A 23,370-nucleotide genomic window follows, 5' to 3' on the forward strand; every position below is an offset into this window, starting at 1 on the left:
AGAGATGCGCAGGTACCTCAGTCTCTTCCTGCACTGTCTTTTCTGTAGAACGAGACCACAATAGTTAGCTATTGGCAAACCATCAGTACTGGAAATTCACTATTAAGTACTGATTGATTACTACCGGTACTAGTAACAGTATAATTTCAGTAAGTTTTCAGTAAATCAGCTTTTATTGTCGTACTGAAACATCACTGTTTAGTACTTTAGCTTCTTTTCACTCTTTTTTACTGTCGGTAACGGTTACAGTACTGTAATTCAACTAGCAATTATGATATTTCAGTAACTGGTAGCATCTGCTCAATTACTGTCAGCTGCAATTTAAACTTTATTAAAGTTAAAGATAAAGTGACCTGGGCGTCCTGAAAAGACTCATAGGGGTGGCGCCCATCTCCATTTCTATAGCCCTTGGGCCACACACATTTGTGCAAGTCACTACAGCAGGGGGCTGGTCCGCTGGTAGTGATGTGTGTGTTTAACTAGTACATTTAATTTTAACTGTCAACCTTTGATTGGTCTATTTGTCTATTAGGACAAGTTAGAACTATATATATAACGTTATATATATAGGATATAGGGAGGTCTGAGAGCCCTTGGGGCAATGCTCTACATGTACATAATGCTTTACATTATAATTGTATTTTATCATCATTTTTTCCCCTTAACTTGTACTTTCCCAATTCACTATTCTTTTGTATAAACGTATAATCAAGGACATTATTTTGGAAGGACTGAGCACTATATAATGTGCTTGGTATAATAGAATACTTGATGTTTTCATTTTTTGAAGATAAGAAGTCACAAACAATGAAATACAATACACTATATTTGGCCAAATTAAAACCTCGGAGTCCTTGATTTGGCAGTGCGCATCAAACAAGGACAACAACAACAACAACAAGTACGTACAGAGAGGTGTTCCATCCCTGTTAGGGTTTCCCCTTCTTCTTCTTGATCATCAGCCTTAATTCTCTGTATCTGTGCTATCTCCTTGGTGTCATCATCATCCTCTTCAAAGATCATCTTTAGTAACTGAGCTCACGTGCAGACGACTTGCAATCTTACACTTCCGCCAAATACGAGTCCCTAGCTCTTTTAGGTTACCACAGTAGCAATTATAACGCCTGATTAAAATGACACCAAATTTTCATGATTAAAATCATAATGCTGAGAATATATTAAAAATCTATCGTAGTATGATAAAATTTTATATATTTATGATATTTTATTTGCTTAACATTAATTTTTTTGTTGTATAAACTAGATAGAAAAGTTGGCAGTTAAAAAATATAGCATCGAGGCGAAGTTTGACCTCTAACCTCCGCAAGGATTTGAATGTGTTGCCCGGCGAAGTGACGTGAGTTCATATTTTTTAAATATCCAAAACAAACAAACAAACAAACAACAACAAAATATTCGCCGTCAACTTGTAAAAGTCTAACCTTAGCAGGGATGTGTTGTGCATGAAGGGTTGGTAGCTGCCAGTTTTGTGCGAATGTTAATTACATAGCTCACGTGTGGGGAAGTGGGGAGGGGGGCTAGATTTTATACATGACAAAGTTAGCTGTTTGAAAGACTTTTCCGTTCATTTATAACATGAACCTGACTACATATATTATATTCCAGTTCAGCATGACAGAGAAGACCAAAGCTACAGTTGAAGATGCTCAAACCACTCTTGGGGTGCACGCTTTCTCGGAGAGAGTTTTTGAACAGACAGTTCACTTTCAGGTTTGTGAGAATCGAAATAGTGAAATTATTTTGAGATTTGAAAAGGGAAATTAATCAGTGTGGCATGCATCATATGCCAAGTTGATAAGAGCAAATTGAAGGCATTCTTAGAACAGTCAAAGATGATCTAACAACTGTTCTAAGAACGTCTCCAAGTTGCTTTTGTGAACTTGGCATATGATGTATATTATAGCATTATTTTGCTTTTTCCAATTGTACAAAATGTAGGTGTCTTATGATGGAAAAGCAGGTTGTCAGATCATTGCAGCAGTTGATTCTGACGGTTTGGGCACCACAGAAAATTTGGCAACCATTTTTTAGTGTATTGCTTAGTCAGTGATGCCTGTCAATTCTGTAATATTATCTTCCCATCTTTTCCATTGTTGACCCCTCTTTCTTCCTCCCTGGACGGTTCCTTCCATGATAGTTTTGGCTTACTAGTAAGTCTCAATGAACGTGACACATGGCCATCATAACACTTCAGTTTTCTTTACTGTGGTTAGGACCTCCTACAGATTTTATAGCATTTCAGCATTTGAGATGCGGTCTTGCTCACTTTCAGATTCTATCATAGCCTTAATGAAAATTGTGATTGATTGTGAGTAGCTGTGAGAAGTCAAACCCCTCACTAGCTATAGACAATTACGATTGTATAATCTAGTTTAGCAGCTTTTATACCTATTTTGTACCCTGTTATTTTATGTATGTTATTTGCAATTAGCCTTCGGGCAGGAACTTGCAATAAACTTATTGTTAATAATAATGCCCCATAGAATATTATACCATGTAAGAGAGCGATCCACTTTCGTATTCACCTACCAGGGCTCTGGATGCTGTGGGGGACGGAAAATGCTCTCCCAGATGGCTATATTGAGTACTAGTATATATTCCATATCCTACACTTTTACTAGTTTTAGGGATTGTCTTATGAAGTATGATGGTATACTGTTACGTTGAACTACGTGATTATCGTCTCCTTAACACTGTGTAATAAACGATCTGTAAAAATATTAATACAATATTTACAACAAGATAGTTGTATGTGAAGGAACTTCATCCGTGTATTTTCTGTCTATTTTACAGGTTTTACAGCTTAAGGACAGCTTCTTCCTATGGGTCGGCTTACAACCTTCAATGGCTAACTTAGCTGTGGCATTGCCCGCAAAATTTGACTCCATTCCATCCACGTCCGCCCTTCTGGGGGAATTTTCTGACACGACGTCGTGCACGCTGGCACAGAAACTGTGTAAACACACGGGTAAACAGGTGTTTGTTAGTTGTAACCTGCCGACACAGGATGGGATGTTTCTGGTGGAGGTGGAGAAGAGAATTCACAAGGAAATCAAGGATAGCCCAGGAAAGTTCTGGTTATAACTAGGATTCTGAAAATATCAAGGACAACCCAGGACAGTTCTGGTTGTAACTAGGATTCTGACAATATCAAGTACAGCCCAGGAAAGTTCTGGTTATAACTAGGATTCTGACAATATCAAGGACAGCCCAGGAAAGTTCTGGTTATAACTAGGATTCTGACAATATCAAGGACAGCCCAGGAAAGTTCTGGTTATAACTAGGATTCTGACAATATCAAGGACAGCCCAGGAAAGTTCTGGTTATAACTAGGATTCTGACAATATCAAGGACAACCCAGGAAATTTCTGGTTGTAACTAGGATTCTGACAATATCAACACCTCTGTCACAATATAGAATTGGTAATACTAATAGTTAAGGAGAAAAATATTGTGCACCCTAATCCAGATAGATACAGTTCAGTTTATAACAGAGGCAAACTGTACGTATATGTACTCCTGTACGACTAACTCCTCTGCAACGTTATCTGGATATTTGGCCAATTTCTACTCTTTCCAGCCGCCTCTGGAGCCTGTTAGAGGCTAAGGGATGTGGCCCAAAACAAGAAAAAATGTTATAAGAAAATGGTAACAAAATGAAAACGGCCGGAGGAAGCCTGCTACGGAGGCTACCACAGTATGCTGCAAGCACGTGATCTGTGCAAGACATACTAGACCTTTTCATTGATCCCAATGCATGCTGGGAGATGCAAGGCACTATGGGTAGCTCAGGGTACAAACCACATCATGGTGATAAACATAGACATGACCAGTACATGCAAACTTTTTGCAGTCCGGTCTATGTTTTCACGGGAATGATTTTGTCTACCCCTTCTCGTGTAAAAATCTATCCCAAAATAGTGCCCTGCATCTCCCAGTATGCCATTGGAAAATGTCTGGAAATATCTATCGTTGTTATGGGCTTCCAGAGAAGAGACTGATCTCACTTAGACTTAAAAACGTCTGTTTACTTTAGCCTCTCCTACGCACATCAAGGTGTACAAAACATTCTAAAATCAATAATGTAATATCTAGTGAAGCTATTGACGCCGATGATGCTTCTGATAAAGGCTTCGGACGCAATTATGAGAGACAAATATCGACTAAAGTATTTACAGGAGTCTTGCTTACAAAACATCACAACAAGGATATAAGATGGAATCTTGAAGTTCTTTGTTTCCACAGCTGAAGACCTAAGTTACTTTGGGATAGACTTTTACACGAGACCGGGAGACAGATCTCCATCTTCACTGCTACCTAATGTCCCCCAACGACCTGGAGGTCAAGGCAATAGGTAGGTAGGTAGGGAGGGAGAGAAAATTCCAGTGCAGCAACAAAAATGTAACATATATGTCACATTGGTGTTATCTCTTTTCAAATCAAAGGCAACCAGTTTAAAAAGAAATAGGCCTCCAAAAAGACACCACATTTCAAGTGTTTATCGATGGCCAAAAGACGACCAGTACGTCATAGTCCTCAGTGAGTTACTCCAGTAGTCCGGACCAAAACAAATCTCGATCTGACTTCAAAACAAATCTCAGGTTTTCAACACGTTCGTACGGCACAACGATGTTGCATTTGTACTCTATGTCAATGTGATAAATGTATATTTAAACCATTATTTAAAGAAATGACCCAAACATTGACATTTGGCCATTCCGATCCTACAATACATGTATATGGGCTTTGTGAAAACTATCTACAGTACTATGATATGGTATGGGATGGCGAACAAGTAAACTGGGAAAGACATTACCCGCTAAGGATACCTACTGTTGCTGAAATGTGCATTTCAGAGTTAACCTGTTCGTAACCTCTCCTGCGTACATCAATGTATACAAAACATCTTAAGATCGTTTATCTACGCCAGTGGTGGTTCTATATTGTCTGTGTATCTTTACGGAAAACATCGCTACTAGGATGTGCGATGCAATCTTGAAGCGCTCTTTGTTGTCATTGCATCTAGCCGCAGACCGAAACGATGAAACCAAAATATCCCAAAAAATATAATGCCTATATGCCACAGAAAAGCAATCTTGATTTGAACAACGAGAAAACACTCAAAATCTTACAAATGATCCACTTTTTATCAATGACTTTCGTTGGAACTGCTAGTGAGAGTTTTGGTTGCCCAATGGTCACTAAACTGTCTCCGACTTGAGACTTGGGGCCTCAATTGAATCACAGACAGGTGCAGGGCCTGTGACGTTTGAAGCTACATTAGATTGCGAGAATATATTAGCGACAAGGATGTACGATTCCATATTGGAGGTTTTATTTACAGCGACAGACCACCATATGGAAAACTAGATACTATTAAAGTACTGCTAGTACGTACGTACGAAAAGTGGGATTTACCAATGGTGGTAAATGCTGGTAAAGTCTGGTAATGTTTAATTTTATTACCAATATGCAAACATTACCAGACTTTACCAGCATTTACCACCATTGGCAAATCCCACTTTTCGTGCAGTATACCCCCAATCTATTTGCTGATTCATGTTTACCTTCACCGAGAAGGTTATGTTTTCGTGTGTGTGTGTGTGTGTGTGTGTGTGTGTGTGTGTGTGTGTGTGTGTGTGTCTGTGTCTGTGTCTGTAAACACGATAACTCGAGAGTACATGGATGGATTGTCTTCATACTTGGTGTGAAGATAGGTCTGGCCTAGTGTCTTGCTATGGTACTGCAGTGGAACTTCCGGGTTTGACATCTCGTGCTCTAGACATGCCATGGTCATGATTTTTGGGTGGTAGAGAGCTGTGTAGACGCCAGTGATGGTTCTTTTTGTGGCACAGTGTGCGTATTTATAACTGAGAGATGAACAGTACTTTATCTTTATTTAAGGGCTAGGTGTCGTCGTGTGGCGTAATGCCTATAGTAAGAACATTCGGCTGTCAAACAAGGGGACCCGAGTTCGATCCCGGGTTGCCCCCGGACATGTCCGAACTTGCGCCCCGACGTTTTACCCTTGGGAAAGGCACTTAACACAAAATTTCCTCACTTCGCTCAGGTGTAAATGAGCACCTAGCTTCGGCTAGGGACGTCCCTCGGATAGGACGTTACATGGAGGTCTCGTGTTTGGGGAGAGCCACACCCCGCGCACGTGAAAGAACCCACCACACCTTTCGAAAAAGAGTAGGGGCATGCCCCGGTGTGCGATGGTCCAAATCCTTCTGTCTGGAGTTGGTGATTCACTAAGAATCACCCGGATGGGGGCCTGGCGAACCACCATCTCGTATCAGCCATACGGTGATCTACACCATTCACCCGGACGGGAGACCTGGCGCATCCCTGTCTTGCATCAGCCAACGAAAGGGTATGTCAACCCGTAAGGGGCGGTAGAACGTTAACCCCAACGGTGCACGTCGCATGTAAGCACGTCGACTACCTACCTACCTTATCTTTACAGAAAACATCGCAACTAGGATATGCGATGCAATCTTGAAGTTATTTGTTGTTTTTTTAATCACAGCTAGCTGCAGACCACTACGATGAAAACAAAATATCCTAAGAAATATAATGTCTATTCGCCACAGAAAATCAATCTCCCAACGATCTCGAGCGCTAAACGGTCTCAGCAGTCTTTCAAAGATCTTGACGATCTCCAGCCGGTCTCTCAAAGATCTCAGCTGGTCTCTCAGAGAAAAGGGTTGATAGCGCAATGAGCACTCTACGGCCTATGAAAATTAATGTTGTGTTTCATATTAGTAGGGTACGTAGGTTGGATTCTTTTTTTTTTTTTAGATTTTGGTCGAAGTAAACATAGAAAAACAGTTTATCAATATAGAACTGAAATGCATCAGTAAATTGGTATTTTAAACGTCTTTGCAACCAACGGGTCAGCTAAAGGGCGGTTATACCGGCTATAAAGATACAGATACAGATGCATCTACTTTCTGTGAATATCAGTACGCAATATGATAAGTAAGGAATATGACATGTAAAGAAATAACAAAAAAAGTGCCTTTTTTGGTCAGTACAATCCTACAATATGGGCCTTTGCTGACAACGGCAAAGCGACTTATACATGTCCATGTGACGAACATGTGAATTGGACAGGACATACCCGCAGGAAATATTTACTGTTGCTATGGTGCTGATGCAATAGTACAGGTACAGGTCAGAGCTCACCTGACAGTGATTGAGACTCTCGTGCGTATATCAAAGTATACAAAACATCTCAAAATCAATAATCCTATGTGCGCTGACACAAGTTATAGCTTAGTTGAAGCTTCACATAGTGTTTTGTATTTACAGAAACTTTCATGAAAATATAAAAAAAATGTGATACAACCATAGCTATAAGTATGTCAGGTTATATATTGCTTTTATGTCGTTTCCTAACTAAAAACCAGCATAAGAAATATGAAAAATCCTTCTCAAACTGTGAAAATATTGCTCACTATCGGGTCATTTACAATGCATTTGCAGCGATCTCATGAAAGTCGTAACATGCGCACACCATTGTTTACTGTTGCAAAGGGACACTCGGCAGAAGAGAGTGGAAAAAGTGCAAGCTGAACTGTGCGGTAAGGCCTCACTATTTTTTTCTGTTGCTGCTCGGAATCGCCTGTCCTGTTTTTCCGATTTTGAAAAAAAAAGAATGGGATCTCTATTGCCATTCACACATTTTTACTCACGATTTTACTATTTGTTCAGTTGTAAAACTCAATAGCCACCAAAATAGATTATAAAAAGGCCTGCACTTACCTAGAAAGTGTGGTCACATTTTATCATAAGTTATAATTTTCATTCATTAAAACTAATTCTCAATATCAATCCATATATTACATGGCAAAAGTTAATTTTGTTACTGAAATTATAGTACTAGATCAAAGAAAGATTTCATTGCATAAAATGAGCCATACAAAGCTGAAAGTTGAATAATCCTCTTGTTCTTTATTTTATGTAAACCCTTATCTTCACCCCAGAGTATTTGCATTTTTTTCGCCCCGTCGCTCCAATTGTTTTCTGAAAAAATCCGACAATCAACAAATAAAATTGGTGTGGTCTAAAGAAGATGATGATGATGCGAAGACCTACGTGGTCGAGAACCAATCTTCTTGCCTTGACCATGTTGCCACGTCTTCTCATATGACGTAGCCTGACGATGACAACAAATAATGGTGTTCACGCGGACCAATGGGAAGAGTCCTGGTATCGTCCCATAACGGTTTGCGCCCGGCAGTCCGGCACAGTTGTTCGGGGGCACTTGTCTGAAACGGGCCGTGCTCTAGAGAGAAGGGAGCGAGGGTCGTGGGGACCACACAGCGACAACTGACTGTGGTTTGGATCAAACTTGGAATCGACTGGACAGCGCCTGTATTTTCCGACAACTAGCAAACGGTAAGAAATGTTCTCAGAATAGATTTTTTTTCGACTCATTTTTCATATATATTTTTCATGTTTTTCTTTTTATATAATGTCGTTTTTATATTCGTCGACACCAGTACATAACGTGACGATGCCACAGAATCTTCTAAGACATTTAACGCTATAGATGAGTTTTTATATATATATATATATATGGCGGCAGAACCGTTAGGCCTTGGTGTATTTGATTATATCGATGACATCCGCGCGTCAATTTTCGCTCGTTTCCACCAAAAAATTCTCGGCCATACTGTAAATCATACAAATCTGCTGCAAAATGAGAAAATATGTGCTGTAAATTGCCGAACATCTTTCGGAAAATGGACTAAAATGTCATAGGATGCCAAAGTCAGTTCCAAATTCAAAGAAGAAGATATATAAGAATAGAATATATACCGCATACTCTGTGTATTAGTCATTTGTTCAACCTTCCTGACCAAGAAGATTTCACAATGGGGTAACTTTTTTTTCTTTTTTTTCTGCAAAACTTTTTTTCTATTCGCACGCTCGCAGTTTTGGGATACCCAACCAGGGATGTCATCCATACAATCAAATCAACATGGCCTTCTGTGGGCATTGGGTGGCGTAACGGCAGGGTGTTCGACCCAGAACCCAGTGGTCCCGGGTTCGAATCCCCCTGACGCCACCGATGTTGTGCCCTAGGGAAATTAAATGCACCTTCACGACTTTCCTCACCCCACCCAGATGTAGAAATGCGTATATTGTTCTCTGTTGTTTGCAATGCTGACATAAGTTATGAAAAACCTGCGTGCAGTGCCACGTCGTCCTTGTTTTTCAAAAATCGAAATAAAACAAAACCATGGCCTTAGTCAGGACTACAATGACCGTTTGAGAAAGGATATGTATTTATTCGGGTTGTAATATGGTTTATTGGTCACAAATTACCTGTGCATTGGCAGCCATTGCTGAATTGCTGCAGGGTTTACAATAACATAGTATACAACAGATACATATTTGCTCCACACTTGCACTTTGTGGAACTGACGCAAGGGTCTGGGCGGCTGCCATTCGGCGCCAGCAGGTGACCTCAATACGACGTTCCCCAACAGAAGTCAGGTACCCATTCACACCTGGGTGGAGTGAGGAAAGTCGTGTAAAGTGCCTTTCCCAAGGGCACAAGATCGGTGACGTGACAGTATTCGAACCCGGGACCACTTGATTCTGAGCTGAAAGCTCTGCCGTTGCGCCACACGACCCCATCACCACGACCCCGTTGTCATGTTTTCCACAGGCTTCTACACAAGAGACATGGGGAAACTGCTGCTGACCACATTTGTGGTGCTCGTTGTCAGTGCCGGAACACTCGGCCAATGTAAGTTGTAACGCTCCTTTTTTTCTACGTAGTTTGACAAACGTTGAAACAACATTATCAGGATGGCGCCTTAATAAGTGGGAAATATCTTTCAGTAGTGTATTACGCCAAGAAAAAATATCATTTTCTAGTTTACCATGTTCAGTAAGGATCAGTAAGGAACCGACTACACACAGTCACCGACATTCCGCCGAAATGTTTGATCGCCAGATGGTCTTCGTGTTTAAAACTCGCCAGAGAGTCGAAAGTTTGTTTCTCCTGAACATCTACTGTTACATTGGACGGAGCTCGGCGATCTGCGGATCTCTAAGAATCTCGCAGTGGTCGAGAAGACACCAGTCATATTTTTGCCGAAAGTGTCTTTTATGGCTTTCAGACTCGTCGGGTGATTTGTCTTTTTGCCCTGTATGACACCGGCTTATGCTTCTGTCCCAGTTTGAAAAAAAGGGGGGCTTGTCGGGTAGTTCACGGGCTGTTTTTTTTTTTGCACTTTCGGGCGTGAGCCCTACGTGGCCCCGTGGGACACCCTGCGGCTGCCGGGGTATTTTTGGGCCCGGCCGGGACCCCGAATCATTTTAGTTTAGCCCGGACTTAAAATCGACGCGGGAGCCGGTAACAAATAGACAGTCGAACACCGGGAGGTACCCCCGGTACCCGGCAGTCCACCGGGACAAATTTGTGGCGTCTGGTCTCGGCCGGGACTACACCCCCGATGGGCACCAGCGCAATCGGGACCGAAGCATAAACCGGACCGGACCAGAAACAGGAAAATCGATCGGCCGAGTCCGCAAACTGTAAATGACATTTTCAGCACTAATATTTCCGTCTGCGGTGTTCTCCCGATCATCGCGCGATTTGTAGGGATCGGCCGATGATCGCAAGTCACCGAGCCTAGTTGAATATGATAGGGTAGACTTTCAGGTGAATAGTACACGGGACTATTCGTCCCCTATTTTGCCACAATTTTAATTCGGGCGACTTTCTGGTGATCAACTGAATGTTTAACATATTAATTATTCATTATTTATAGACCATAAGTGAAATGAAACGTTCTGTGGATAAGTACCTGTCCCTTATTTTTCCGACTGCAATTTTCCTTAAATTGATGTTCTGTTAACTTTTTGCATGTCTAAACTCATTTTCACTCAAATGGCCAGAAATTTGGCATGGAGGTACTTGAGCAAATATCTCCAGAGTCCAGCCTTTTTCCCTCATTTCTTATGTAGACTTTTAAATTTATTGTATTGAGCTTTTTCTGCCGTCTTTAGACCAAAATTGTATGTTTTTGCCTTCTGTACCCTGCCATTGAAACCAATAGACCTGATATTTCTTAAGGGTGGCACTTGGACATGTACCCACAGGCATTCATCGACATCTTTTTGTATGCATGACTTTGAAATGATCTGCTTTAAGATTTGTTTGTTATTTCCATACCGAAAATGTCTATTTTGGGCTTTTGTACCCTGGTATTGTAACCAAATGACTTGGTGACGGGGAGCCTATGGGACAGATAATCATGTTATATATAGTTACAGTTATATGATAAATATATATAACATGATTATACAACGTTAACGATAATTATTTTATGTACATAGTCCCAACGGGCAACATTCAATCAGGCTAGCGTATGCCAAACCATGGAGATATTGTGGGCATCTGTCCCATAGGCTCCCCGTCTTCGAATTCGGTCCCGTTTCCAATCCGGGTATATCAAGAAAATACACAACATATGGTTGGGAGTAATTTTTTTAACGTTTGGTACCTTCTGTTGTCTTTTATATCATTGTTTTCGTTCCCACAAGCTTCCCGGCCGGGCCCCGGATTGGAAATGGGACCGAAGCATGACTGCGGTATAAATATACATACTATTCCTTTCTTGTTGAATGTGACTAGGTCGGAGCTGTTCTTTACAACTGTGAAGCGAGGACGGAAGTTACTCTGGGCAAGTACACAGATAACTACGACCTTATGGATGCCATCGACACTTTGATGCAGCAGGGAGGTGTCACGCGAACCGGCCCGGCTATTCGGTACATGAAGGACACGGTAGGCCTTACAATCTACGGACATACTTACATGTACATGTATGAGGTCACCTGGTGGCGCCGAATGGCAGCCGCCCAGACCCTTGCGACAGTTCCACAAAATGCAAGTGTGGATAACCTGTAGTACCCTGCATCAATTCAGCGCTAGAAAGGCTGCCATTGCGGGTAATTTCTGACCAATAAAAAAAAAAACATTGTTATGAATTTTACGAGTCAATCATTTTTACATGTTCTGATCTTTGTTTGAAAGAGGTGAAGTATCTTAGGACTTAAAGTTTTTGCGTGGTGCCTTTTGTTTTGTTTAGTTCAATTTCCGTGGATGGACTCAACGAGTGGCGATCGTCCTGACTGACGGGTACATCCAAGGCGAGGTACGAGCATTCTTCTACGTAGGGCCTAACTTGCCTGGGTGCCATCATATTCCTACCGGGGCTCCTACACTCGCTACCCTGTTTTTTTAGGGTAACGAGTGTAGGAGCCCCGGTAGAAATAGGATTGCACCCAGGCTAAGGCCTCGGACGCGGCATTTATGAATACAGTTACTCTCCAAGCAGAGGTTGGTGGGGAAGATTGTGACCGTTTTATCATATGCCCGTTTTTTTGTCCGCTACCCCACCCGTAGCGGACAAAAAAAACGGGGCATATGATAAAACGGTCACAGGCTCACAGCCTTCCCCACCAACCTCTGCTTGGAGAGTAGAATACAGTATGCTTTGGGTAGTTCCATTCATCATTCTCCTACACAGAGCCTCGCTCGTGGCTTGTACAAAATACATCGAGAAGACTCTGCTAAGCCGGGCTAAGGTTTGAATGTTTTCGACGTAATATTGTTAGGACTTTAAAGAGGGCATGTACGTGTTGGAATATGATATTGTCCCAGACTTTATCTTTGAAGCAAAACATGATATTTTGTGCAGACCTATGGCAGGGGATGCTGAGTCCCTAATGATTTTACATCAGTCTCCCCTTATTGTAGATGCCACACATGTACAAACTCGATAGAAACATGGACACTGAGAGAAATGTTATACACAGACTATGCACAGTCACAAATGATAGCAGTGTTCAATAGCTTCCAACCTACGCATGAATTGTTGGATTTTTTATTTATTTAATTGGAATTGCAACAGTGCAATAGACATGGGACACAGGCAGCTATTGCATAATATAGCCGTTTTTTACGCATAAATGGTTGTCCTATTGGGGCCTGGAAATGTAATAAACACGTCATCATGTTGTTATTCCCTTTGTAGCCACTGGATGACCACGTAGCTGAAGCTAACGCAGCAAGAGCCGCTGGCATCACCCTGTACAGCGTGGGGCTCGGGGACAACCTGGACAGCGGTGTGCTCGAGGACATCGGCGGGAGCCCCGGCAATGTTTTCGACGACATCGACCCGTGCGATCTTGCGGACCAAATAGTAAAGGACCAGTGTGGTGCGTATTACAAACTGTTTTCACCAGAGGCTGCGAACGCTGATCGATGAGCGACCACAACTTTGACGGATCGCGCAACGAATTTCATATATAAAGAACGATTCTTTTAAGAAGTCTTTTGGACCGTACTCAAAGACATTTTGCACCATATTCCAATCACCAAATCAGGGGTTGCACAAATTTGAATTTGGCCGTTTTGCGGTCGCTCAGTGATCGCCGTCTAGTGGAGGAAAATGGACTTTGCAAGTACAATATAAGGTAACAATGCACTATGGGACCGCTCTATGTTTTTGTTTGTTTGTTTGTTTGTTTGTTTGTTTGTTTGTTTTTTGTTGTGCTTTGCAAGTAAACCGCCTCAAGGCCGGACAAACCAGTGTTATATGTTAAGGACATATCCAAGCTGTGTAATAGCAGACCGGGATGGGCACTTACTCTTATGGATACTGTGATCGTGCCCAAGGAGTGAGGTGTGACTTGTTCTCAGGCTATTTTAGTTTTTTATGTCTCTATCAATGTATAAGAGTATGTGTTGTACAATGTACATGAGTAAAGAAACTTGAAGAGAAATGTGCTGTCCTTATGTGTACTGGCAAGAAGATTTAAATGCTAGAAACTCAGAAGATTTAGATGCTAGAAACTCAGAAGATTTAAATGCTAGAAACTCACCCTTTGTCTTATATGTAAATTTACAGAGAAAGACTCTCGCGGCGGCGGTAGCGCTGGCTCCAGTGGCAGTTCCAGCGGCGGCGGTGAGAGCAAGAGCGGCGGTGCCTCCGAGAGCAAGAGCAAGGCCTCCGAGAGCAAGGGCGGCGGTGCCTCCGAGAGCAAGAGCAAGGCCTCCGAGAGCAAGAGCAAGGCCTCCGAGGGCTAGGGCGGTAGTTCTTCAAGTGGTGGAGACTGAATGCATTCTTGAATCATGCAACTTACATTTAGGGTTTCAACCCTATTTAGCACTATAAATGATTTATCGGATGCACCCTCTAAAAAAATACCATCTTGGATAACTAAAATTATTTCCAATTAGTTCCAAGATAGCTGATGCCACATATTGCCTCTAAATATAAGAATCATACTTTATCTGGAATTAACATCAATATAAACCTAATTTTAGCTTAAGACCAGATTGATGTATCAACTGCACAGTCATGTAAGAAGGCAAACGAAAAACAAACTTGAAAACAAGTACAGATAGATCAAACATTTTGACCAAATCGTTTCTACTTAAATGACTGTGAAATGACTCAACATCACAAAACTCGATTGAACTTTCCACAAAATAACAACGAGGAAGGCTCCGTCCCTAAGGTGTCGCCAAAAACATCTTCGATGTAAAAGAGATTCAGTAACAGATATCTTTCTTTCTTGTCAAAATAAAGGCTTTGTGCCTATTCCAGACATAAAACTACAACAACAAAAAAGACAACAAACAAACAAACAAACAAACAAACAAACACACAATACACAAAACAATACTTTCATGAGGTAATACATACCGGCAATCAGTTAGTAAATCAATCTGGCCTTTCAGATAAAAGGAATACAAGATTGTAGCTGATACGTTATATATTCCAATGGATTTGAAATGAATATAGAGATGCTTATTATGATATACTTCGCTACAAGAGGGTAACTTTTAAGTAGGTGGCAATGGTAATGTTAAATCATTCATCAATCTTACTTGAAGCCATCAGATAGAAACATCTAAAAGGATCAATACTCGAGATTGCAAAGAAGCTAGAGCTTATTTTAAGATGAAGAATACTCTGATTAAATGTCTAGTAGCGATCATCTATATCCGGAAGTTCATTATAAGAGTTTCGTAAGAGCCGTTTAATTCTTTCTTTCGCAAGATATTGTATCATTTCAACAGGAGCCGTTGAAAGATGAACTACTTCCGCTGAAATGTCTAAACTGATAATTCGTCTTCCCTCACACTAAAACTTCAAGGATATGCAAATAAGCATTCTTAATCTTTGGACTCAACTCACAATGTTCTGCCGTCAACTTTGACAGGGGCAAAGATTATGATAGGGTGATCACCAGCCGTTGTGAAATGCGCCCCCCCCCCTTAACGTCAATGACAGTATCTTTTAAGAAAAAAGAAATCTTACCATCTTACAGTTGCCAAATGAATATCCATGCCACATCACCTATGTAGTCGAAAGCTAAGCATAATTTGCAAATCAAGATTACTCAGATTTTATAAACTAGCTTTAAAAATAGAATTCTTTGCTGTCATACTGTTGGTGATTCTGCTAGCAGATACATACGTCTTCATGCATTGCTCTTGAAATTTAACGATGTGCTTTTATCCCGTAGGGGCATTATATATCTATGATAAAGTACTTATTGAAATGTAACCAAGAAAGTGCAACAATAAATAGTGATAGAGAAATATTGCGTGTTTGTTTTCCTTTTTGATCATGATCATAGCATGAGATATCAAAGCCCGAGAGCTGCTGTAGTACCATTTGAGGATGCTTGGTGGGCCGAAATCGCACTTACCCTTTAGGTTTAGCTGACACCTACAGACATACTAAACATCAGACAGATCCTTCCACAGTTGAACTGTATTATGAGGTTTTGAGCTTAAGTTATGATTAAAAAACAAATCCTCGGGGATACATTCACGCAATTTTTGGAGAATATTTTCAACTCAATCGTACTTCTACACTATATGGGCTCCGCTCTTGAGGTGTCGCCAAAAAATTGATCTTTTTTTCATCTCCGTTTTTCGGCACCACCTTATGAAACATCATGAAATATACTATATGGGCTCCGCTCTTGCGGTGTCGCCAAAACGTTGACATTTTTTTTCTCCCACTTTTCTGCACTACCCTATAAAATAGTGGACTGGTTCTCTGGAGACTAAAGGTCACCCGAAGTGTACGTGAGGGCCACGGTTCATGAGGGGGAGGGGCTGTTGTTTGTAGAAATTCCGTATAAAATTTCTTGACGACGTTTGTATGTGACAGCATGGCGACCGACAAATATCTGACAGCGAGTCAGAAGGCCGTGGACTGTCTTGTGAAGACTGGAATATGTCGGCCTGACTTCAGGAAAGAGCACACGGACGCGGCCTTCTATTTCAAGTAAATCTTTGTTGCAGTCTATAAAGCTGACGTTGTTATTCTCGGGTCACCAGCAAGCTGTTAGAGGCCCAGTGTCTTTCTTGTACTTCACGTTGTGTTGTTACGTTTCTCGAGACAAAAATATGTGGACGCCTTCTTTCCTGTACATAGTCCAGGTATCAGCTTGGTATCAGTGTGTTAACTACAAACTACTAGTAATATATATTAAGCACTTTTTTGACGACACGCCAGGGGCGAGACTTTTAATACTTGGGCATTCAGAATACAAGAATTTCAAAAATTGGACAGGACTGTAGATTCAACACATGATGACATTTCATAGCAACGACCTCTAGTGAGTTTCACAGTCACATTTCTGTATTGTTTCTGAATTACATTTGTTACTCGTAAAAATGTTATTAATAGCCTCACTGGTCAAATCGACATGTTAAAAGAATAATCACATTGGCTAGAACTATATTTTTGGGCAGAACCTGTAGTATGTACAATGCAGTTAACAGCCGTTAACATTAATCCGCCAGGATACATAAATCTGCCACTTTGAAAAACAGTGGGTTTGAGAGATCTCTAATGCAGCACCCCCAGGTATGCGCAGTTTAGATATACAGGAGTGCATTATATTGGGGGGACGTTGGGTTGGATATTTATTTGGATGTATATACAAATGTATCTGTTTTACCATGCAAGAATTATGTACCAGGTGGTGGAATTATGTTAGTAGATGTTACAGTCTATATGCATGAAATTAACAATTGTTTTTTAAGCCTTCTCCCTACTTAAGTAGCCTTTTGGCATTAAATTTGCATTGATTACAGAGTTAGGCAGCAGGTAGAAGGTAATATTAAAGGATCGCTTATTATACTTGACCTTGACCTCCAGGTCAGTGACCTCCCTGTTGCTAGCTGGGAAGCATAAGGAGGCAAACAACGTCTTGGATCACATCCGAGGTAAACATTACTACTGATTGCAATTGATTTAATAACTTGTCAACAGGGCTGTCTCCAGCTTTCAATTTTTGTCCAGTGACCACTCATTTTTTGGAAGCCTTTGGAGTTTGTTAAATCTAAAAGAGATTGAGTCTCAGTAGAACAATGTGTCCGCCCATGGCCATGTTTCCGTGCTGTTTGCTGTAAATGACCTATAAATAATTACTTCATTGATTCGTTTATTTTTTCGAGGACTTGATTTTAAGGTAGAATGCAAATATGGGAAATGAGGTTTTTCACTATGTAATTTCGTGATTGGAACGATTCTAGTTCTAGTACACAGTACAGTTGTCATATGTCTAAAACGCATATTTCTGGTGTCAACAAATTGTGGTGGAGAGGTGACAGCAAAAATAACGTGAAAACACAAACATTTCAAGATTTACAGTGTATTTACCTTCTGTTACTCTCATATATATTTAGACACATGCATGAAAGACGACGACTTTATCTCACCCGGAGTGGAAGTTGGACAGAAGAGTGCCAATGGGGCGTACAACGAGTTTTGGGCATACGCCAACGGCTGGATTGCTATGGGTGCGATGCGGCTACAGAGGTTCGACGTTGCGTACCCAGCGTACAGGTACATCCAGGAGAAGTTCTTCCACCCTGCGCTAGGTGGCGCTACACTCAAACCGTACTCTAAGACAGGTAATGATTCCTCCATCCATTTTTTAAAGCTAAAGTGGTTATATATTATATTGGACAAAAACAAGGGTCGGGCAGTTAACACATTGTTATATGTTGCTTTCACATTAGGAAAAATACCGAAACTAATGATTACACCAACTCGATCATAACTGTTACGCTATATCAAAATGTATTCTAGCCCTTATTGTATTGTATTAGTAATTAGGATGCTATATCAAAATGTATGCTAGCCCTTATTGTATTGTATTATGAATTAGGATGTTAAGTTTTATTCTATACTTCTACTTTGTATCATGTTTATGAATTCTTGCCATACTTTGTACCATGTACAATTGTCGTGCAATAAAGTTCTTCTATGTAAATTTTATACATTGCTGTATATTGTTTTACCGCCCGTCCCTCATTTTCGCCCAACACGCCGGAGATTGGAAGAGGACTATTACTGCTTATGATATTCAACTCGGGGTGTCCCTGTGGTGTAGAGGTCTGTGCCTTTGCTACTCTGCCACATCTGGTTCAAATTACTTGGACCAGAAGGACTGGGGTTCTAGCCCCAGGTAGGGCACCTCTGGACAAGAGGCGCATTGAGTCATACCAAAGACTTTATAAAAATGGTACATACTTATGAAACAGTATGGAAGTTAAACACACTCCACTGCCAGTGGACTAGCCCCCTGCTGCAGTGATTGCACCACAGTGTGGCCCCAGGGCTATGAAACGGAGATGGGCACCGCCCTATACATCAATTATGGTGTGGGAGGATTTTAACTAAACTAACTAACAATGATATTCAACTCACTCACTGCAGCCTTTATTTTAGCCTGGAAACCATACCCTCGGTGGCTCCCCGATATCTCTACGGCGCTGGGAGTGACCCCCGCTCGCCCAGACAGCTTAGCCCGCTTGGGGTGTTGGTTTACGGCCTTGGATTAGATTACGTCGCCACCTAGGGCGGCGGAGAAAGTAGGGTGGCAGCGGAAGTAAAAAGGCAGCTAAGTAGACAGGCTATCCCTAGAGACTGGGACCAGGCTACCTTTATTTCAGAAATAAGAATAAATCATGTGGGAAATGATAGTTACTGTGTCAAACATAGTCTCAGCTAAGTCACAAAGAACTTCATGATAAAATGTGAATAGTTGTTGGAGGATCTCGCTTTTTTTCTCTTATATAGAGCCCAACATTGTAGAGGTCCTTTCAACTGCCCATCTGGGCATGGTGTTCATGACCTTTGGTGACCTTGACAAGGCATTGAAGTGTGGCGAAAACCTCAAGCTGTTTACCAAGCTCAACAAGGAAGGGGATCCCAACACCTTCTACCTACGGATGGATGACAAGGAGAAACTGGTTTGTTCTCTTTCTGTTTGCTGCCATTCGTAGCCTGGTACTGTAAATATGGTTACTTTTGCTATGGTTTTATTTCGTGGTAGGAGGGAAATTGAGGTGTTGTAGTGATCTGCTCATTCTGCTACTTCGCCACATCTGGTTGAAATTCTGTGGAGCCGCAGCTCAGGTTTGCACCACTGGACAAGAGTCGCATCGTTCTTTCGTATGCCCGGGACCTTAAAAGCCCAGAGTGTGTATGAGGGAGCTTATGGCATCCGCACGTAACAAAACGAATCAGGGCTGTCTCCAGGACCTGTCCCTCCGCCCAGGGATGGAAATTTGCTTGTTGGGACAGAATATAAAATTTCACCATGTCCGTCAAAATAATCTGAATTTCTTGGCATAAAACTGATGAAAAGGTATTTTTGTAAGCTTAAAGTGAAATATCTAACAAAGGAAATTAACGACACGAGCTCCAAAACAGTTAGAGAATGAGTGGGAAGGAAAAATATTTAAAACAGGAGACAGCCCTGCTCAGAATATACAATCCGTAGTGAGGTTGCATTGCACTTACTAGATAAAGAAGATTTGAGTCTGAGACGGTCTACTTTACCTTTATCTTTAGACCAGGGTTCTAGCTCAAACTTGAAATATTATTCCATCATCCCAATTCCTGTTGACAGAAAGATCCTGCTAAGAGCCTTCCTTTCTCTCTCACCTTGTATAAACTTCTATCAACTTATTAAAATCTGAAAAAATGTTACATCTTTACTCATGGATTTTGTCCGTCCACATTGACGGAATGGTCTAAAAACCTTCCATCATAAGCAACAAAATTTCGTCAAATGATGGTATGACGGGTGCTGGATAGAACCCTGCTGAAGACTATCTTTTGTTACATCGACGCAGGTAACAGATTTCCCAGCGGAGGCAGCGGCCATTTGTGCGGTGAAGTCGACTGAGGCAAACCAGCTCTACTTCTTCGTCGGTTATCCCATCGCTTTCTTGGCGAAATTGTACGCAGCCACTGGTAACGAGTCCTTCAGGTATGTAGACTTCTTTTTTCTCTGTTTAGAAATATCAAGGCGGTTATATCTTGGAAATATCGTGTACCTGTCAATGTAATACCCAATGGTAAGTTTAGAAATAAGAGTAATCTTTCCATGTTGAAGCCAGTGTTACACCGCACGAAAACGTAGCCTCCATCGAGGGCTTTCTGGCTTGCGCCGACGTTTATTTTCGGGGGTAGCGCTGAATCGCAATTTTCAACATATCAGGCCAGGTTCTTTTGCTGGAGAAATCGTTATTATTGCAATTATAGCTAAGGCTTAATAATCATGTGGGTTGGTAATTTCAAGGATGTTTTAAAAATGAAATTGTCGCTAGTAACGAGTTTATCATCTGTCCATGCCAGAAATTGTGCTGAAGACATTCTAGACTTCTGCATGAGGTGTGACGAGTCCATCTACAGCTTCAACTTCAGTCACAAGGTGGGGTGGGGGGCGGCCTGCCTCGCTGCTGCTGTCAGCAACACGGACAAGAAGGAAAAGTACATCCAGGTACGGCAAATTCACTTATGTTCACAGCGACTTAATTTGGCCGTAGTAGGGGGAAGGAGGTGTTTTAGGTTAGCAGTTAAAACAGTTCTGTAGTGCAGTCATTTTATCATAGTAAAAATATTGGAAATTCACATTTGTGGTGTCTGACGTCACTTGTGTAGAACAGTACAATTACGAAACACATCAGCGGTTTTATGATTTTGCGGTAAGAGGTCTGAAGGTGAAAACTGAGAAGATAAAACCACTTGGAACATTTCACGACTTACAGTATCATTTATTTTCATATCTCATCATATCAACCTAATAGTAATCATATGATAGTAATGATGATAAAACAATGAAATATGCCAGAGAGACCTCATTGAAACAAGAATGTTGTTATCAAAATTCAATCATGTAATATCATCATAAACTTAGATAAACTATTTTTTTGTTTTGGTGCAACTCTACACTTTCTTCCAACATCTAGCATTATACCTTTAGTTAGTGTTGGAAAAACGTTTAGCATACTATGATTACTACCAGCACAGATGAGCTTTCATGCTGTTTTTTTTTTTTTCATAGGTGGCTACAAAGATCGCCGACTACCTGGTGTCCTTGCAGAGTGACCGCGGCTCCTTTCTGGACTCCAGCCCCGAGATGGACAATCTGGACCAGACCGCAGAAATCTCTGTCTGGCTGAGAGAGATCGCCACGGAGTTGGACAGGGCTTAAAGCCCCTCTTTGTCATTGCCCAAATTTGAATTGTCGCAACCTCTTGTAAAGAGGTATGAGGCAATAGATCATTGAGATTGAGGTGGTTCAATGTTCGGTGACCTCGTCACAGCAAACTTTAAACCACCAGGAAAACTCCATTTTCTCTCTACCGCAAAATCTAATCTTTGCAAACTTAAATGCATTAATTTTACAGTATTTTTAATTTGAGCTACAAGTTACTAGGGTGACAAAAAATATGACTGTTGAAGAATTGCCTTGTGATGGGTAAATCATTAGGTAAAAGCTCCTCTTTGTCGTTGCCTAAATTTGAAAGATTGTTACAACCTCTTGTAAAGAGGTATGAGGCAATGGATCATTGAAATCGCGATGGTTTAATGTTCCCTGAGCTCGAGGTCTTCATTGAAAACCACAGTGAAAATGCTTGTTCTGTCTTCTGCCTGCCTACCACATAATGTTTCAACTGCGAACTTTAAAAGCCACTACAAACACGCTATTTTCTCAAATCTAATCTACGCAAACTTGAATGCATTTACAGTATTTTTCGAGTGGAAGAATTTGAGCTACAAGCTATTAGGGTAACAAAAAATGTGAGTGTTGATGAATCACCATGTGATGGGTAAACATACAATATGTTCTGAACTTTAATGATCAATAAGTGTGCTGAAAGGATCAATCCTTTCCATTCAATCATCTCATTTGACATGGTAGAGGGTCTGCATGGGGTGTCCTGGCAACCCTCAACGGTAAATTCAGGAGAGCTGGTATTGCTTAATGGTAAATTAACGCACATTAAGGTATCTCAATCGGTAACAAAAATTGTGCTCAGCACACCATGCCATGGAATTCTTTGCATTGCTTGCAATTGAAGGTTTGCAATTGAAGGTTTTGCAGCGCATATATGTGTTAGTTACAATACAAGTGACTGGATGAAATAAAGAAAGGAAAACAAGGGTAAGGACACTAAGTAACTGTCAGGAACATCTATTAAGCAACTGATTCTGTGTGTACTAAGAAGCGGATTTAGTGTGCTAGTATGATTTACATATTAAAATTTATTGTATCCTTGTCGGGGCTGCACCGTCTTTTGAAAGAGACGTAAAATGGGGGTCCTGTGTTCGAGGAGGTGCCTCAAGCGCGTTACAACAGCCTCATTACTCAGAAATGGGTACCTACTAGCTGCAATAATACAACCTGGTAATAATACAACCTGGTGAATATACAAGGATGTGCGTGGGCGACTCAAAACGCTAGCCAGTTCAGTTTTGAACTGGGGAAGAGTCCCCTCCTCCGCCACACCAGGCTCAAGTTTGTTCCACTCTTTGATGGTACGAGGGAAGAACTAGAACTAGTCTGCAGCTTGAGAGCGTGGTTGGTGTGTCGGGAGCATCGAGCCGCTTCATAGAAGTAAAGTGACCAATGTTGCTTAACGATTTCAATGTGATTTCCAATAAATTGTACAGCTTTGCACATTATTACACCGTCTCTCTCCCTCTCTCTGTATGTGCAAGGAGGTTATATAGTCTATATAACCTCCTTGGTATGTGTCATAGTGTATATGTGTGTATGTTTGTGCAAGGAGGTTCTTGGTTTGTGTCTGTGTGGGTATGAGTGTGATTCTACAGTTCACAGTTGTTGACTCTTGTGCAATCCAGTCTCCAAGCCGCTGAGGTGCTTGAAGCCAAAATCATAAGGTTAGTTCCCTGTCCTTTGTTACAGACCACCCTCCTTGGCTAGAAAAATGGTCCAGTTTTGCCTTCCAACACATATGCA

At 41.2% G+C, this 23,370-nt stretch overlaps 2 protein-coding genes across 3 annotated transcripts; both read left to right on the plus strand.

The window, feature by feature from the left end:
• Positions 1-1,299: 1,299 nt before the first annotated feature.
• Positions 1,300-23,072, plus strand: LOC136441811 (uncharacterized). Of its 2 annotated transcripts, XM_066438321.1 has the most exons (8): positions 1,300-1,357; positions 1,627-1,731; positions 17,244-17,311; positions 17,774-18,001; positions 19,173-19,345; positions 20,234-20,370; positions 20,739-20,883; positions 21,448-23,072. In XM_066438321.1, the coding sequence occupies exons 2-8, from the start codon at positions 1,664-1,666 to the stop codon at positions 21,595-21,597; spliced, it is 969 nt and encodes a 322-aa protein (XP_066294418.1). In that variant the 5' UTR covers positions 1,300-1,357; positions 1,627-1,663; the 3' UTR covers positions 21,598-23,072. The 2 variants fall into 2 exon arrangements, with proteins under 2 accessions (XP_066294418.1, XP_066294417.1); XM_066438320.1 differs by lacking the exons at positions 1,300-1,357; positions 1,627-1,731 and adding an exon at positions 16,150-16,364.
• On the plus strand, positions 10,954-15,667 carry LOC136441926 (collagen alpha-1(XXI) chain-like). The gene is made up of 5 exons (XM_066438488.1): positions 10,954-10,959; positions 11,684-11,836; positions 12,141-12,206; positions 13,089-13,272; positions 13,965-15,667. Exons 1-5 carry the CDS (start codon positions 10,954-10,956, stop codon positions 14,141-14,143), a joined length of 588 nt encoding a protein of 195 aa, XP_066294585.1. The 3' UTR covers positions 14,144-15,667.
• Positions 23,073-23,370: the final 298 nt, after the last annotated feature.

This window comes from Branchiostoma lanceolatum, chromosome 9, assembly GCF_035083965.1.
Source record: "Branchiostoma lanceolatum isolate klBraLanc5 chromosome 9, klBraLanc5.hap2, whole genome shotgun sequence".
NCBI lineage: Eukaryota > Metazoa > Chordata > Leptocardii > Amphioxiformes > Branchiostomatidae > Branchiostoma > Branchiostoma lanceolatum.

Coding starts and splice junctions, on each gene's coding strand:
- LOC136441926 (XM_066438488.1), top strand. Junction 11,837..12,140: donor TTCGGTACATGAAGGACACG/GTAGGCCTTACA, acceptor TGTTTTGTTTAG/TTCAATTTCCGTGGATGGAC. Junction 13,273..13,964: donor AATAGTAAAGGACCAGTGTG/GTGCGTATTACA, acceptor GTAAATTTACAG/AGAAAGACTCTCGCGGCGGC.
- LOC136441811 (XM_066438320.1), top strand. CDS start 16,249: ATGGCGACCGACAAATATCTGACAGCGAGTCAGAAGGCCGTGGACTGT. Junction 19,346..20,233: donor TGGATGACAAGGAGAAACTG/GTTTGTTCTCTT, acceptor ACATCGACGCAG/GTAACAGATTTCCCAGCGGA. Junction 20,884..21,447: donor AGAAGGAAAAGTACATCCAG/GTACGGCAAATT, acceptor TTTTTTTCATAG/GTGGCTACAAAGATCGCCGA.